Here is a 17,254-nt window from a genome sequence, read left to right as displayed (position 1 = left end):
CCCCAACCACCTTGTTTTCAAGATATATATATCCAAGACCTACCTGGCTCTTAATTCATGCACCATCCCAATCACCCCTTGCATACAAAAAAACAATGGGTGCAGGATTTATTTATTACTCTCAACACCAAACAATGGGAAGACATATACATGAGAAGGAACAACTTAACAAACAATGCACAGGGAAGGAAGGTGCTTTGAAAGATCACGATTTGGACAATACAAAATCAGATTAACGCTGAAGACAATGTCAGGCACACCTTCATATTTTATCGATATGTCCGAAATTTTGGAATGAGGTTCTGTCAAATTTAGCTCAGATAAACATGAGTGAAATAGATAAATGCACCAATATAGTTATCTTAGGTATGCCTGAGGTAGGCGATTACCTCTTGCACTGAAATACGTCAGTTTCAGGTTTATTGGATTGGGGCATCCAATAAGGAATTACTCGAAAAAGAGGACTAAAGACACGTTAATCTGATTTGGGTCAGGAAGTCACAGAGGCCGTGGGTTAGTGTGGGTGGTGGATTTCACTGTTTACTTCCCTTTTAAAGTTGATGTGCCAGCTTCAGGGTGTATATTTACAAACGTTAATACAAATAATTGAAACTTAAAAAAGGTCTACTTCAATCTTCTTCAACTATGATTGCAGCCAAATACACTATACTAAGTTTTGGCTAAGTGGATTTATTTAATTTTTTTTTTTAATAAACAAAATTGATTAATGCCTTTTTATAGGCATTTAAAAATATTTTGAAAAAAAGGTGTTTGGGGAACACCCCCGCTTCCATTCCCCACCAAACACACAGACATATTCTAATGTTACTGGTATCAGAGATAATCCCATGACAGACATTTAGTCAACACACATCGGTGGGAGATTAGAAATACCAGGCACCAAGCATTGTCCCAACTGGTTGAAGACAGGTTTTTGACCTGTTGTAGACAGCCATGGCTGCCGTCACTAAGCTTACAGTCTCCAAGAGTTCATATCACTGCAGGCATCTGGGGAGTATTGGGTGCCAGGTGATTGATCCCTACACCTATAGAAATAAGACACTTTGAGGCCATGGCTAACTGGGGTCAGGGCATCTAAAACATTAGTGCATGTCAGTAGATGATGCTGATCCTGTCATGGCATCCTGAGTGGAATGGATTGAGTTGGTGAGAGAGATTTGGGGAGGACAGAGTAGGAGATAGATAATTCACTTACCTGAACAAAGGGTCAACCCTAGTAGCTCTTCCATTATTCTTCATCTCCAAATAGCGCAGGAGGAACAGCAACAATAAACACTGCAAATAAGGCTGATGAAAGAGAGAAGTAAATGGATGGTCACAAAGGGGTGGAGGTAAGAGACTAAGAGAGTGGGCGAGAGAAAAAGAATGTGTATTTGGTTGGGGAGCAGGGTTGGTTCAAGATGAGCAGAGGCAATGTCACAAGTGTGCTGGGAGGCTTTGCCATCAAATGACATCACAAAATGAATACACTTAAAGGTTGCAAATGTAAACAAGTAGTGTAAAATGGTATGTATTTTCTGGGAATGGGAATAACAAAAGGAGAGGCTTTAGTTGGTGCAATAGTACATCCTACATTACATATCGGACCAGAAAAGCAAGATATTATGGAGTTCAGAAGTTTAGAATTTCCAGTTTGTTCTAAGGCTATTTATTATATATCTCACAGATTCCAGGCAGAGAAGTTCATCGCTAGGATCTTTTGCTGACATTGGGTGTCTGTGACCATGATGAGTGTCTGAGGCCATAGTACATGTCTCAAGCGCATATATCCAAAAAGGGATGGACAGGCAGAAGTTGCAATACAGGACACACTCCCCCAAAACATATATTAAACAATTGCAGGTGCATTTCCGTGGTGAGGGGCCAGGTTAACCTATCTGTTACCTATGCAAATAAAGAACATGTAAAGCATCTTCTTTAAGAAGCACACGTCCTCACCTACCAAATGGTGACATGCTACATGTTGGAAATGGACCTTTCTGCAGAGGTATCCTCAAATGTTTTGCCTTTCTCCTATTTTTGTGACCCTCTTTTTGTTGGCTTTAGGACTTTAGGCACTTTACCTCTGTTAATCAGCTCTAAAGTGTATGTATGTTCTCCCCTAAAACTTGGCATAATTGGCTTACGCCTGTTGGCTTATTTAATTTACCTTTAAGACCCTTGTAAAGTGGTATCCCATATACACAGGGCCTGTAAATTAAATACTACTAGTGGGCCTGCAGCGCAGATTGCGCCACCCACAGAAGTAGCCTTTCAAACTTGTCTCAGGCCTGCTACTGCAGTGCCTGTAAGCGCAGTTCTCAGCCATACTGACTTGACAAGTCAAGCTACTCGCTTTTGAATACCCCTAAGTCATCCCTAAGTTAGGCCCTAGATAGCCCTATAGGCAGGGTGCTGTGTTTGTAAAAGGTGGGACATGCATTTTTATGTGTTACGTGTCCCCATAGTGACAAACAGCTATTTTGTTTTTCACTGCTGTGAGTGCTGCTTCTCAAGTCAAGTGAAGTCAAAGAAACTTTATTTCGGCTACAAGAGCCATAAAAGCGCATAGCAGCAATAAATACAAATAAATACACAAGGTAATAAATATAACAATACATAAAATGATAAAAATGGAATAAAGATAAAATACACTCACACAGTGCGATGGGACAGTCTAGTTGGAATCATTAAACAGATAAGAATTTCCCTCTGACAAACCAGCTAGCTCCGAGGAACTTGGCAATGGTGATCACTAGCGTTGGCCTAGTGTCTGATCTGAGGATCCGCAGGGCTATTTCAGAGCTGCGGACGCCCAGCAGTCTACATGCCGGGGCCAGCCATTTCCTACGTGAGGCGGTGTACGAGGGGCAGACAAAAAGGACATGAGGGAGATTCTCGACGGGGGCTTTGCAGGCTGGACAGGCGGTTGATTCATTGTGTGACCAGTGGCTGGTGAAAAGTCTTCATGGTAATGTTCCAATGCAGAGCTGTAAGTACAGTTTCCTTTCCCTTGGGACCGTGATTATGTCCCAAAAAGCCTCATACTTGGATGTCTCTTTTAAGTTAACAAAGTCACAGGATAATGTAGTGTGAAGTGCAGCCCCTATAGCTTCGTGATCTGCCATTTTCCAATATAGTTTCTTTAATTCGCTTTTCGAGGGAAAGACAGAGGTGGTTGGTGAATTCCAGAGTTCACTGAGCCCGAGTTAGTAGAATGACCCCTTGATGTATCTTAGCCAGGGGATTCTGTGAAGATGATCAGCTTTTAAAATGACCTGCATGGCTTCAGTAAAGGTTTCAAGCTCTGGAGTAGTCCAGAGACGCCGTCAGTACAGCAGAGGGCGTAGGCAGGCTTTATGACCGATGCGTTTTATGACAAGATCCTTAAAAAGGGGGAACAGTGGAGTGCTTGGTGGAAGGGACACAAGGTTTCTCAGGAAGTTGTTCTCTGCGATGGTTATGTCTTGGATTTTAGCATAACCCCATAGTTCGGCCCCATAAAGAGCTGAGGTCACAGCCTGGGCTCCGTATATCTGTATTGCTGGGCGAATTGGTTTTGTGTGTGAGAGGTGAAAGCTTTTTCATAGTACCCCTGTTGTTTGCTTTAGTTTTAAGGCTTGCTTAACTATGTGTGATTTCCAAGACATTTTGTCAGTCAATGTTATACCCAGGTAGCTAAAAATGCCCACCTTCTCAAGTGTGGTGCCCTCCAGTGTAAACTTCCCTCTAAAAAGTTCTATGGGGAAGTCCCCGCGTTGAGCAGAATTTCTCAAAACACGTTAGAAGTTTCTTTAGTCCACTAGGGGTCTTGGATATCAAGAGAGTATCATCTGCAAAGAGCAAGACAGGGATTTTTTTGTGCCAATTGATGGTGCGTGAGCCTCCACTCTAAGCAGGGAAGGGACGATTTCATTGATATACAGAGAGAAGAGGGTCGGGGCGAGGACACACCCTTGCTGCACACCTAACTCGTGCGTAGTTGTCCTCGTGGAGCCGTATCAATATTGCTAGGATATGCTCCGGGATTCCGATTCGGGACAGAGTGTCCCATAGCTTGTTGCGAAGTACTAGGTCAAAAGCAGACTTTAGATTCACAAAAGCTACATAAAGGCTCCCTTTGCAATAAGCACTGTTTTCCAGTATAGAAATAGGAACCTGAGGGCTTGATCAGTGGTAGATATTTTCTCCCGGAAACCAGCTTGGAGGGGACTAAGGATATCATGTTCGGTCATTCAGTCTTCGATCTTTCCCAAGAGGCAGTGGCAGAAGACTTTTTTGCACACAGTCAATTAGACTAATTGGTCTATAGTTGCAGGGAAGTGATCTGTTGCCCTTTTTAAAGACTGGGATAACAATAGCCCCTTTCCAGGACTCTGGGATAGGCGCCCCAGATGCTATAGTGTTCACTATGATGGTGAGGTATCTTGACCAGGATGCTATGTCGGTTGAGAACAGGTCTGCTGGGACACCATCCAAGCCAGACGCCCTGCCGCGTTTTATGGTGCCTAGGGTGTAAGTTATGTCACTTTGAGAGAACAACTGGGGTACTTCAGTGGTGGGTGCTAAAGAAGTATTTAGGCAGGGGTCCATGCGGACAGGAGTGGGGCTATCATGGTCATGGGAGTACAGCCTGCTAAAATGATCTACCCAGTCCTTCGGGGCAATGTTGGTTGTAAGGTCCAATCCACTGCTTTTTGGGCCTCGCGCGGCCAGGGACCAGAACAGACTACAGTTCCTCTTGCGGACAGCGTCACTAAGTGCTGTCCACCACTTGTCATCTTGGTCATGCTTGGCTTTGCGTATGGCTGACTTGTAGGACTTTCTAGCGAGGCGGATGGCAGTGGCATCCTTGGGTTTAATAGCTTGGATTAAGCGCTTATTTAGGGACCGACACATTTTATTGAACCAGCGGTGCCTACCTATGGGTCTCTTGCCATCATGGGCTGGGGATACTAAGAAGTGGGCTGCGATATCCCTGAAGCATGAGGTGTGGATTAAACTTATTTCCTTATAGGGGATTGCCGGACCCACCTCTAGGTTCATTAATGTAGTCTTTAGGGTGTTATTAGCTGCGTTGATGAGTGTGGGCCGAGCCACAATCTTGTCCCACTTTAGGTGTCGTTTGTCGTGAGCCAGGCTGATACCCTCTGGTGCTGCTACTGAGGAGTTAATCATGGGCGAGAGGTCGCCCAAAGCTAACGTGTGAACAGAGAGAGGATTATGATCACTTTCAGTTCTTTCAACAATCGTCATATCGATGACTAGAGGCCATAATTGTATGTCGAATAGACAGTAGTCGATTCTGCTGGTGTGGTTGGTTTTGTTGAATGTGTGATGGGCTTTGGTGTCTGATTTGGTACTGCCATTTAACGCCCTGAGCCCAAATTCCATGGTCAGTGACTTAACTTGGACAGCAACCTGCGTCCATCTCTTGATGGGTGGAATGGACAGGGCGGGGATAGACCAAGCTCGATCCTCCTCGTCTGTGGACCTGAGATCATCCCAGTCTAGAGGTTCGAATGTGAAATTAAAGTCACCTGCCACAATGGTTTTATGATGGCGGGGCAGTTTTGCAAAAGGGCTGCCAGGTCACAAAGGGTTTTGGAGACTTGACCCCCCCTGACCCTTCGGGTGTAGATATTGAAAATGTTCACAACAGTGTCAGGCCCAAATGATAAACGAAGACCTAACAGGTCGGGAGAGTCGGTGGGTAGCTGTAATATATGAAAGTTAAGTGATGTTCTGATCCAAACGGTCAAGCCCCCTGAAGGCCTGCCTCTAGTACTAGGCATGGCAGGGATATGGAAGTTTGAATAGCCTGTTCGAAAAAGTGGATCCGTTGACCATGTCTCTTGAAGAAGACATATGTCATGTTCATCAATAAAAGAGGTGAAGGATGGAAGAGGGAGGATATATTTAAAACCTGCCACGTTCCATGAGACAAGTCGTACCCCAGTGAGGGGTGGAGCTATCCTGTCTAGATGCCTGGTATTTGCATGATTAGCTGCCAGAGGTTGATTTGGCAGGTGTGGTTGAGTCGGAAGAAGTGGATCATTACCCATATTGGTCAGTGAGACCTGGGGTGAGTGGTGATGTTCCTCTAGTGGAGCTGGCCTGGCCCTGGTGGGGGAAGTGCTTGCAGGCCTAGCTATCGGTTCTTGATTTGGGGGCTAGTATTCCTGCAAGATGAAAGATGCAGTATTGTCATATTTGCACAGTGAACTGTCAAAGGTCTTGGGGAATATATCGTGAATGGGAGAGAGAATACTTGCACTGGCAGTGTTAGGGATTGCAGCAGACCTGGGGGTGATTGATATTAGTTGGCTGCGTGGTATTTCAGCATAGGTTTTGGATGAAGCTTTAAGTCAATCGTTCTCACCAAGGGTGGATACATTTTTTGCTGGGCAGTAGCTCGGATGATCCCCGTAGTGCATAGGTGGCCTAGGGTATTTGAACTGGATGCGCGAATGTGCAGGTGGGCTTGTTCTTGCATCTAGGGCCACCAAATTGTCCACCATGGTCCCGTCCTTGAGTGTCAGTTTTAAAATGTCAAAACGTGTTCCCGGGTCTGGCTATCTTGCTACATTGATTATGTCCTTGCGTATTACAGAGCGACAGCCTCTTACATGGTGAATCCAATGGATTGCCTTGTTTTTAATAGAGTCTGCCCCTTCCTTATGTGTCGATGTGTTTAATTTAGGGACGTTGACCATTAGAACTACATTGCCTGATTGAGACCAATTATTGGCAGGCTGTGCAGAGTATTTTGGGGCAGTATTGCTCATGAGTTTGGGGATTTTGTGATGGTCGTCTAGTGTGTTTCCTGTGCCTAAACTGTTGTGCAAAGGAGGCTGGAGTAAGTTCTTAGTCTTAGCACCAACTGGGACGAGGCCATCACGGCTGGGTGCTGAAAGAAAGGGCAGATTCGTCATGGGGCCTGGTAGGGTTGGGCTCTGGGTAAGGTCCATGGTGGTTGTGTCATCTGCAAGAGTTAACTGTTTTACTACTGTAATTAAGGAGTTAACCATGAGCTTAAGTTCTAGTACTTCCTTTTTTAAATCTTGTATGCATTGAATGTGCTGTGGGTTAATGTGAGTTGAGTATGTGCTTGCGGGTGCTAGCCCATCCACCCTGATACCTGGGTCGATGTCGTCATGTGATTCTGGGGTGTTAATTAGAGGGTTAAAGCGGTTGCTACACTGAATGAAATCGTTAGAGTCCAGTGGTAACTCCTTTACTAGAGATGGAGCAGTGTGGGTGATAACATTCCTGCCCTCTCCCTGTCCTGTAGTGGTTGTGTCTTGTTGCCCGCGTTTCACGAAGATTTCAGCAATTTTCTTTGGGCCAGCCCTCCTATTGATTGGGGAGGGCTCCCCCCCAGTGCCGTTAGAATTATTTCCCTGAGGAGTAGTTAAAATGTCCTTGCGTTCACCCAAAAGAGAGTCAATTCTGTCCATAACGCAGTTACTAGCTGCATGCTTGTGTCTTTTCAGCTTAGCTTTTAGCACTGCCCCTGCCCCAGCCTCTATTGCTTTCCTTTTACCCATCTGGGATGGTTATTGGTGATAAAACGTTCTATAGAGTATCAGTATAATGGTGCAACCTACGGGATGGCACAGTATTGGCAATAGCGCATAGAGCTAAAATCAATGATGCCTACTTGAATAGTCAATGTTAGGGGGGTGGCCCAGCCCAGCCTCTTCCGGGCTCCGATGGGCGTGGACGAGCCCGCCCTTGGCCCGGGCTATGCCCGCGCACGTCCTGCGCAGCGAGGTGCCCCCACGTGCTTCATAACGCTTGTTGGTGTCAAGTGGGTGCAGGTGAAAATGGGCGCCTCCTGGGGCCTCAAAGCAGCTTGGGATATGTAGTCCCTCTCAAGTCTTTTAGTGCGTCCCACGCAGCGAGGTGTCCCCACACACTTTATAGCACTCGTTGGTGTCAAGTGGGTGCAGGTGAAAATGGGCGCCTCCTGGGGCCTCAAAGCAGCTTGGGATATGTAGTCCCTCTCAAGTCTTTTAGCGCATCCCGCGCAGCGAGGTGCCCCCACACACTTTATAGCACTCGTTGGTGTCAAGTGGGTGCAGGTGAAAATGGCCGCCTCCTGGGGCCTCAAAGCAGCTTGGGATATGTAGTCCCTCTCAAGTCTTTTAGTGCGTCCCACGCAGCGAGGTGTCCCCACGCGCTTTATAGCGCTTGTTGGTGTCAAGTGGGTGCAGGTGCAGGTGAAAATGGCCGCCACCTGGGGCCTCAAAGCAGCTTGGGATATGTAGTCCCTCTCAAGTCTTTTAGCGCGTCCCGCGCAGCAAGGAGCCCCCACGCGCTTTATAGCGCTCCGTTGTGTCAAGTGGGTGCAGGTAAAAATGGGCGCCTCCTGGGGCCTCAAAGCAGCTTGGGATATGTAGTCCCTCTCAAGTCTTTTAGCTGCTTCTCTAATATGTTTGCTTTGGGAATTCCTTTACATATGTCTGAGTGGTAATTTATGATCTGTGAAGAGTAGTATGGACATGTTTGGAATGGTAGAGAGAAACCCTGCTTACTGGTGTAGGTGGATTTTACATTACTATTTTAGAAATTCCACTTTTAGAAAGTGGGCACTGCTCTGTGCTTATAACTCTGGTGCTTTGCAGCCTGACTCCAATCCACGTCTGGGGCATAGTGACAGCTCCACTTTGTGCATACTCTTCAGACAGCCATACATCAGGCAGGGTTAGGTGTGACAGGGTTACATCTGCATTCATCTACATACTGAGGGTTTTCCTGGGCTGGAAGAAAGGGAGGTGAGGCACACTTTACACTTGAAAAGGCTGTGTTCTGCCCTCACAAAAAGGGATTGTCTACCCCCAAATGATGTCTGGAGCCAGAGAAGGGGAGTAGAAAAATTCTTGGAACTGGTCAGATCTGGCTGGAACCTTCCCCCACCTTCTAGAAGCTGGGCACCTGGACTATAAGTACACATGCTCTTGCCCTATGATGGCAGAGCACTTTTTGAACTGGGACTGACCCTCTGCCAGAAGGACTGCTCGACTGTACAAAGGACTCATTTGGACTGCTCTTCTTTTGTTGCCCTGCTGCCTGCTGGGTGGCACAAAGCACTCATCTAGAATGCCTCCCTGCTTATTGCTCTGCTGCCAGCTGCCCCCTGACTTTGAGTTCCCCCAGGGACTGCGGTGCCACTAGGAGAAACCGCCACCTAGCCTACAGGCTCTTCTATGCTGGCCAGTGGGCTGCTAATCGTTGGGCTGCCGAATGGTCTGCTACATAGCCACCCGCCTGATGTGCTGGCCTGCTGCCTATTACCTTACTTAGGGTACCTGAGTGTTCTCATGTGAGCACAGCGCATAATAAGCGCTTTCAAACCTCCCTAAATTGCCACAGTGGGCTGTCCTGGAGTTGGGGTGGGGGGGACTGCTCTCTGCCTATTTCCACATAGCACCTGAAGGCGCCTTCCCTGGTTTCCAGAATGTGTGTGATGAGCGCTCAGGATTCTTTCGAAAAGAACAGTGTGTGTCCTTCAAATACGCCCCTCCTTCGTCCCTTCAGCAAGGTGGGCCGTGACACACAACCAAGGAGAAAGAAGTGCAGTGGCACCCTCTCCCTGCTGAGAGTCATGATTACTGACAGAGCGGAGACCCTCCTCCAACTGCGATGCCCATGGCGGGTGGAACGTCACAGACTGAAGAGCGGATGCTGCATTAAAGGCTGGGGGACAATACTGTGGCCGGGCGCTGCAGTTCCCAACAGCACATGGTGAGCTGTCCTTTGATGCTGTGAGCACCGCTCAAATGCAGTCTCTGCCTGGCTGGAACTTACCAGAGGCGCACGGATTGAAGAGAGGAGCCTCAAGACACTGGGCAGCAGCCTTGGTGATTCTCCATGCGAAGGAACCAGGAGGAGGTGCCCTAAGGTAACTATTAGTCACACCCCCACTGCACACAGTTTTTTGGTCCAAAGGTTTACTCCAAATATTACATTGATTTTAGGGCATGAGTTATAATTACTTGAGATAACTCTAACTATAACTTGTGAATTTGTATGGTTTGGTATGTTTAAAATGAGAGCCGAACTATAACATCCCTGTAACCTTTGGCTTTCTCAGTGAATTGCTATGTTTTTTTCAAAATTCAATTTCCTAACTATAACCTCCTTGTAACCTTCAGTTTTTTTGCAGTAAATTTCTATGTTTTTTAACATATAGTAATTTTCATTACTATACAATAATTCAACCACCGCCACACACGGCCCTTGACCGTGCACTCTAGTGGTTGGCCACAGGGCCTGTGGCCAACCCCCTAAAGGCACCCAACCTTTCACTGTGTACGGCCTTCGCCCATGCGCTGCAGGGGTTGCCCACAAGGACTGGCCTGAAGCCAGTTCCTGTGACCAACCACCCAAACCTACTCTGCACATGGCCCTTAAGGCTGTGTGTGGCGGGAGTGGGCCGCAGCCTATCTCTCTGTGTATGAGAATAGGTGTAAGAGGGTGTATCTGGGGATGAGGTGGCTGTAAGAGTCTCTATCTGAGTGTCGGAGCGCATGCATAAGTGTCTTAGTGGGCGTGTCAGTGTCTGCAGGTCTGTAAGTGGGTGCATGAGGGTGTCAGTGGGTCTGTGAGTGAGTGCATGAGTGTGAGTGGGTCTATGAGTAGGTCTGTCTGTGTCTAGGGAACAGAGATGAAAACTCTGCTTTTTGGCAGCGGGACCTGTTTGACAGTGGTGGTCTCTGGGGCATGGGGGACGTATGGCTCCCCGCACATCTGTGAATATATCGCCCCGGGGAGGTGGTGGTCCTCGGGGCTGTGGGGGAGGCCATCGGGCCCCCACATTACAAAAGCATTTCACAACAGGGAGGTGGTGGTCTCCGGTGCACACATATTTAATCGCCCCGGGGAGGTGGTGGTTCCCAGAGTTTTGGGGGTGCCAGTAGGCCCCCTCTATTACAAACAAAACACTGCCCTCGGGACCTGGCCAACCCAGGGGCCTACTTAAAAACAAGTGGGGAGCCTGTGCTTGTTAAAGACAGGTACAAGTGTGTTGCTAAAATAAAATCGGGCATGTAAATAGCTGTACACAATAAAATGAAATAAGTGCCCTTTTATATTTCACATACTCATAATGATGCTACAAGTACAAACTGTACGTTTCCATACTGTATCCTAGGTCAGATTTTGCAAAACACATGCCTACCGAAACTAAACATTTGATATGACAGAAATGACACACATCGGCATTGAAAAAAGACTATTAACTTATAATATTAACTTGTACTCTTTCATGGTGTGTTAACAAAGCAAGAAAAGCTGAAGAAAACCAAGAAATAATTGAGATTTATGGCATGCAACTAGTGATTAGCACTAAACAACAGGAGTACCTTGTACATTTTCTAGAGAAGTGTAGCCACCCTTACCGATATCACAGCAATGAAGAGTCTGCTCCAGGGACTGGAATGGTTCTCATGGTTTTGCGAACCTTTCCATGATATCTGTAGATGTGCAAGAATAATTCTGCTTAGAAACACTGTATTTTCCCAATACACTTTCCTTTTTAAAGTTCTTCATCAAATACTTTATGCTGAGTGAGTTAGTGATTGATTTTAAAGAGAAGAGCTGGGACCATATACAAAGTATGTGGGGGTTCAAAAGGCGTTTTCACCTTTTTGTGACCAGGAGCTCTTTGGTAATACAGAAGGGTTTGCAGATGTGTGCGCAACCACTTAGTAGTATTGATGGTTCTGCAGCATAATGTATGCTGGTGCGCTAACAAAGGAGTTTTGCCCTCTTTGTGTGGGCGCCTGGCCACATGAAAATGAAAATGGGGGAGCCCTTTGACTTTGGCCCTGTGCAGGATTACAAACTTGGCGAAGAGGCAAGAAACAATGTCTGGACACACACTGACTGTGTGCCACATAGGAGGTGCTGCACAGTCGGTGTGCCCACTCAGGGTGTCCAATAGGCATGAGTAAGAGTGAGAAAGAGGGGTCCCAAGCAGGACCCTCCAGCCATCTGTCCAAAGGCGGGGCAGTCACATATTACATTTAGAGGGATCCAGGCCCTCCCATTTAAAGGAAGGCAAAGAATGCCACCAACAGTGAAATGTAGAGAAGAAGCTTGAAAAAACTGGTCTACCTTTCACTAAAGAAGTGTTCCCATTGCAGATACTAGTTTGTACCTGCACTGGGAACAGTGCATTTGTTATAATAAGAAGCACTGCGCTGGTTTGTACTAGCACACTCAGTTAAAGGTAACCACAGTGCTACCTAGAGTCCCCTTTCGGAACTGGACAAAGATTTTGGTCACACAGATTTGAACTTTATGGCAACAGCCTACCATCAAGAACCGATATGTAGTGAGCTCTAGCTGCATTTTCTCATTCACTCACCAAAGAATGAATTATGACCACTATAGTCCTTAGAAACATCTTTTTCACAATATTGTATCCATCAAAAGGCTTCCGAGGGAATCACTGAAGTGCCTCAACAAAGATTTTCATATCCTGGTGCACTGTAAGGACATTGTTTACTATGCATTAAAAGCTAATAAAACTGAATATATAATGAAAAAAATGTTGGACAATGCACCATTTTTGTCATTTTTTCCCCACATTTTCTTGAGGGAGAACCCACTCCCCCCAAACCTCCCTTGTAGTGGTTAGGGTCACTCGCTATGCATCATACAAGGGCTGGTCTGACAAAGTTTGTCAGGGCTACCTTGGTTTCCCAGTTCGACTCTGCCCTTCTTCGAGAAGAGACCCTCCCCTTGCTTCTATAAGCTTATTTCTTTTAATCTTATCCAGTTTGTATCAATGTTATCGGCTGTGTACAGGGAGTGCAGAATTATTAGGCAAGTTGTATTTTTGAGGATTAATTTTATTATTGAACAACAACCATGTTCTCAATGAACCCAAAAAACTCATTAATATCAAAGCTGAATATTTTTGGAAGTAGTTTTTAGTTTGTTTTTAGTTTTAGCTATGTTAGGGGGATATCTGTGTGTGCAGGTGACTATTACTGTGCATAATTATTAGGCAACTTAACAAAAAAAAAATATATACCCATTTCAATTATTTATTATTACCAGTGAAACCAATATAACATCTCAACATTCACAAATATACATTTCTGACATTCAAAAACAAAACAAAAACAAATCAGTGACCAATATAGCCACCTTTCTTTGCAAGGACACTCAAAAGCCTGCCATCCATGGATTCTGTCAGTGTTTTGATCTGTTCACCATCAACATTGCGTGCAGCAGCAACCACAGCCTCCCAGACACTGTTCAGAGAGGTGTACTGTTTTCCCTCCTTGTAAATCTCACATTTGATGATGGACCACAGGTTCTCAATGGGGTTCAGATCAGGTGAACAAGGAGGCCATGTCATTAGATTTCCTTCTTTTATACCCTTTCTTGCCAGCCACGCTGTGGAGTACTTGGACGCGTGTGATGGAGCATTGTCCTGCATGAAAACCATGTTTTTCTTGAAGGATGCAGACTTCTTCCTGTACCACTGCTTGAAGAAGGTGTCTTCCAGGAACTGGCAGTAGGACTGGGAGTTGAGCTTGACTCCATCCTCAACCCGAAAAGGCCCCACAAGCTCATCTTTGATGATACCAGCCCAAACCAGTACTCCACCTCCACCTTGCTGGCGTCTGAGTCGGACTGGAGCTCTCTGCCCTTTACCAATCCAGCCACGGGCCCATCCATCTGGCCCATCAAGACTCACTCTCATTTCATCAGTTCATAAAACCTTAGAAAAATCAGTCTTGAGATATTTCTTGGCCCAGTCTTGACGTTTCAGCTTGTGTGTCTTGTTCAGTGGTGGTCGTCTTTCAGCCTTTCTTACCTTGGCCATGTCTCTGAGTATTGCACACCTTGTGCTTTTGGGCACTCCAGTGATGTTGCAGCTCTGAAATATGGCCAAACTGGTGGCAAGTGGCATCGTGGCAGCTGCACGCTTGACTTTTCTCAGTTCATGGGCAGTTATTTTGCGCCTTGGTTTTTCCACACGCTTCTTGCGACCCTGTTGACTATTTTGAATGAAACGCTTGATTGTTCGATGATCACGCTTCAGAAGCTTTGCAATTTTAAGAGTGCTGCATCCCTCTGCAAGATATCTCACTATTTTTGACTTTTCTGAGCCTGTCAAGTCCTTCTTTTGACCCATTTTGCCAAAGGAAAGGAAGTTGCCTAATAATTATGCACACCTGATATAGGGTGTTGATGTCATTAGACCACACCCCTTCTCATTACAGAGATGCACATCACCTAATATGCTTAATTGGTAGTAGGCTTTCGAGCCTATACAGCTTGGAGTAAGACAACATGCATAAAGAGGATGATGTGGTCAAAATACTAATTTGCCTAATAATTCTGCACTCCCTGTACAAATCATCCTTCCCTTGAAGAAGGATCCAATAATAGCCTGTAAATTTGTATCTATAACTAGTGCTAGAACGTCTTTTCCATTGTGTAGTCATTACTAAGGGACCATGACCACTAAACATACACTGCTGGCTACGGCCCTGTTCTGCATCCTGATACTGTTTGAATGCACTCCAAATGTATCAAATCCAGTGTTACAGCCTTTTATCTTATTATGTTGTGGGATGACAAACCTAAGTATACTCGCCAGACCTGTGGTCGAAGTGCATTAAAAAAGTATGGGAACTGTGATAGTGGGTGCAGTGGGGGAGGGAGGTATTGAGCCTGGGTGCGTGGTTAAAAAAACAAACCATTCTGTAACTTTTGCTGGTCTTTTGCCTTCTTGTAACTACATCTAAAATAATGCACTGTTAAACGAAAACTAAATGCAAGTTATGTTAATCAGTGGCAAATGCACTTTCGTACATTATTTATGAAACCTCTATTAGTTAATGCACAGCACAAGAGAGCCACAGAATTAAGTTTTGGTTGGAGAAGTAGAGAACAGTGACTTGTGCATGTTTAGTGTTACAAGGTCCCAGTCTGTGAGAGAACATGTACGTCATTAGTTTAACTTTGCAATACAGTATAAGTTTGGCTGCTACAAAATAGGAATAAAGGTCCAAGTTATTTCAGAAATATAGATTTTAGTAATACCCAGACTGTACGTAGTGCGTTTATTTTTTATAACTGTCTTTTAAAAGCACACGTTTCACAGCTCAGCTGGCAGCTCACTTACAATACCTCTCAAAAAGAATAAATGCATGTCATCAGGAAGCTTCAAGTGAGTCCATCAATTAAAGCCAATACGGGCTTCCAAGCACCCTTTAAATTTGCAGGGAGAAGGTACTCTGGCAAGAAGGCTTGTTTAGCTGTCTGCGCCTCACTAGGTTTCAAAGCATAGGAGACTCCCTGCCTTAAACCTAAATCGGTAGCAGTAAATCTCATGCATGGTTTGGGAAGAGGGCATAACAGTGAGGTTACATATGGAAGATTGGGAGCACCCACAAATTTGTAAGAGGCCTAGGTTGGGAAGTGTAACAAATTATCTAAAGACTTGGTGGGGGAGTACAGTAAGCATTTTCTCCCCACGAAAAAATGTTTTCCCCATGGAGGAAAAGGAAAAAATGTACACACACACACACATATACATATCAATATAAATATATTACATGGAAAATGTCACTTACCCAGTGTACATCTGTTCGTGGCATGTAGTGCTGCAGATTCACATGCTATGTATATCCCTTCCGACATCTAGTGCTGGGCTCGGAGTGTTACAAGTTGTTTTTCTTTAAAGAAGTCTTTTCGGATTCACGGGATCGAGTGACTCCTCCTCTCGGTTTGACTGTGCATGGACATCGACTCCATTGTTAGATTGTTTTCCCGCAGAAGTTGAAGAAAGGAGTGATAGAGTATGGAAAATAAAAGAGATGTCCATGCAAATGTAAATGTATATACATATGTACAAATATTAGTAACTTAAATGACTACAGGCTTCCGGGGAGGAGGGAGGGTGCATGTGAATCTGCAGCACTACATGCCACGAACAGATGTACAATGGGTAAGTGACATTTTCCGTTCAATGACATGTGTAGCTGCAGATACACATGCTATGCATAGACTACAAAGCATTTACTCCTCCCAAAAAGCGGTGGCTAGCGTGTAGGAATTGAAGTTGTTTGGAATAATATCTTTAATACAGCTTGGCATACAGTGGCTTGTTGTTGGGAGAATACATCAACACAGTAGTGTTTTCTACACGTATGAGGGGTTGACCATGTAGCTGCTTTACATATGTCAACCATTGGTATGTTTCCTAATAAAGCCATTGTTGCACCCTTCTTGCTTGTAGAACGTGCTTTAGGAGTGATCAAAATTGTCTTTTTGAGTTAATATAACATGTTTGTACACATCTAACAATCCATCTTGCTATACTTTGTTTTGATATAGGATTGCCTGTTTGTTGTTGTTGGAAAGCAACAAAAAGTTGTTTTGTTTTCCTAAATTATTTAGTTCTGTCTATGTAGTACATAAGAGCTCTTCTGAGATCCAGGGTATGAAGAGCTCTTTCTGCCACATAATCTGGCTGTGAAAAGAAGAATGGCAATTCCACTGTTTAATTGATGCAAAAAGGAGATACTACGTTTGGTAGAAATTTTGAATTTGTTCTTAGTACAACCTTAAGTTTGTGCACTTGGAAAAAAGGTTCTTCAAGAGTGAATGCTTGTATTTCACTAACTCTTCCTAAGGAAGTAATAGCCACAAGGAAGGCAACCTTCCATGTTAAAAACTGAATTTGGCAAGAGTGTATGGGTTCAAAAGTGGTCCCCTGAGTCTTGTAAGTACAATATTTAAATTCCACGATGGAACAGGTGGTGTTCTGGGTGGAATGATGCTTTTTAATCCTTCCATGTAGGCTTTGATAACAGGAACTCTGAATAGAGAAGTATGTTGAATAGTTTGTAAGATATTGCAGTAAGGTGTATTTTTATGGATGAAAAAGCAAACTTGATTTCTGTAAATGAAGTAAATAGCATGCAATATCTTGTATAGATGCTGTAGGTGGATCTATGGTCTTACACTGACAATAGTAGACAAATCTTTCCCCTTGTTTGGGTAGCATTGTCTAGTAGTAGGTTTTCGTGCTTGTTTAGTTACTTCCATACATTCAGATGGAAGATTTAAATAACCAAATTCTATGACTTCAGGAGCCAAGTCGCTAGATTGAGAGCTTTGGGGTTTGGATGCCTGATTCGACCTTTGTTTTGTGTTAACAAATCTGGTCTGTTTGGGAATTTGGAGTGAGGTACTAGAGATAGTTCTAATAGTGTTG

The 17,254-nt window shown here is 44.8% G+C and overlaps 1 protein-coding gene across 2 annotated transcripts in view; it reads right to left on the bottom strand.

Moving 5' to 3' along the window:
• The window catches only part of ABCA5 (ATP binding cassette subfamily A member 5), a 1,006,180-nt gene that overhangs the window by 233,553 nt on the left and 755,373 nt on the right, over window positions 1-17,254 (bottom strand). For both annotated transcript variants that reach the window (XM_069199839.1, XM_069199840.1), the window contains exons 27-28: window positions 11,406-11,480; window positions 1,217-1,308 (exon numbers count right to left, since the gene is read on the bottom strand). In XM_069199839.1, coding sequence (XP_069055940.1) covers window positions 1,217-1,308; window positions 11,406-11,480 — 167 coding nt within the window. The remainder of the gene's footprint in view (window positions 1-1,216; window positions 1,309-11,405; window positions 11,481-17,254) is intronic.

The sequence above is a fragment of the Pleurodeles waltl genome, chromosome 7 (genome assembly GCF_031143425.1).
Source record: "Pleurodeles waltl isolate 20211129_DDA chromosome 7, aPleWal1.hap1.20221129, whole genome shotgun sequence".
Lineage (NCBI taxonomy): Eukaryota > Metazoa > Chordata > Amphibia > Caudata > Salamandridae > Pleurodeles > Pleurodeles waltl.
This window is presented reverse-complemented; position numbering and strand designations above follow the sequence as displayed.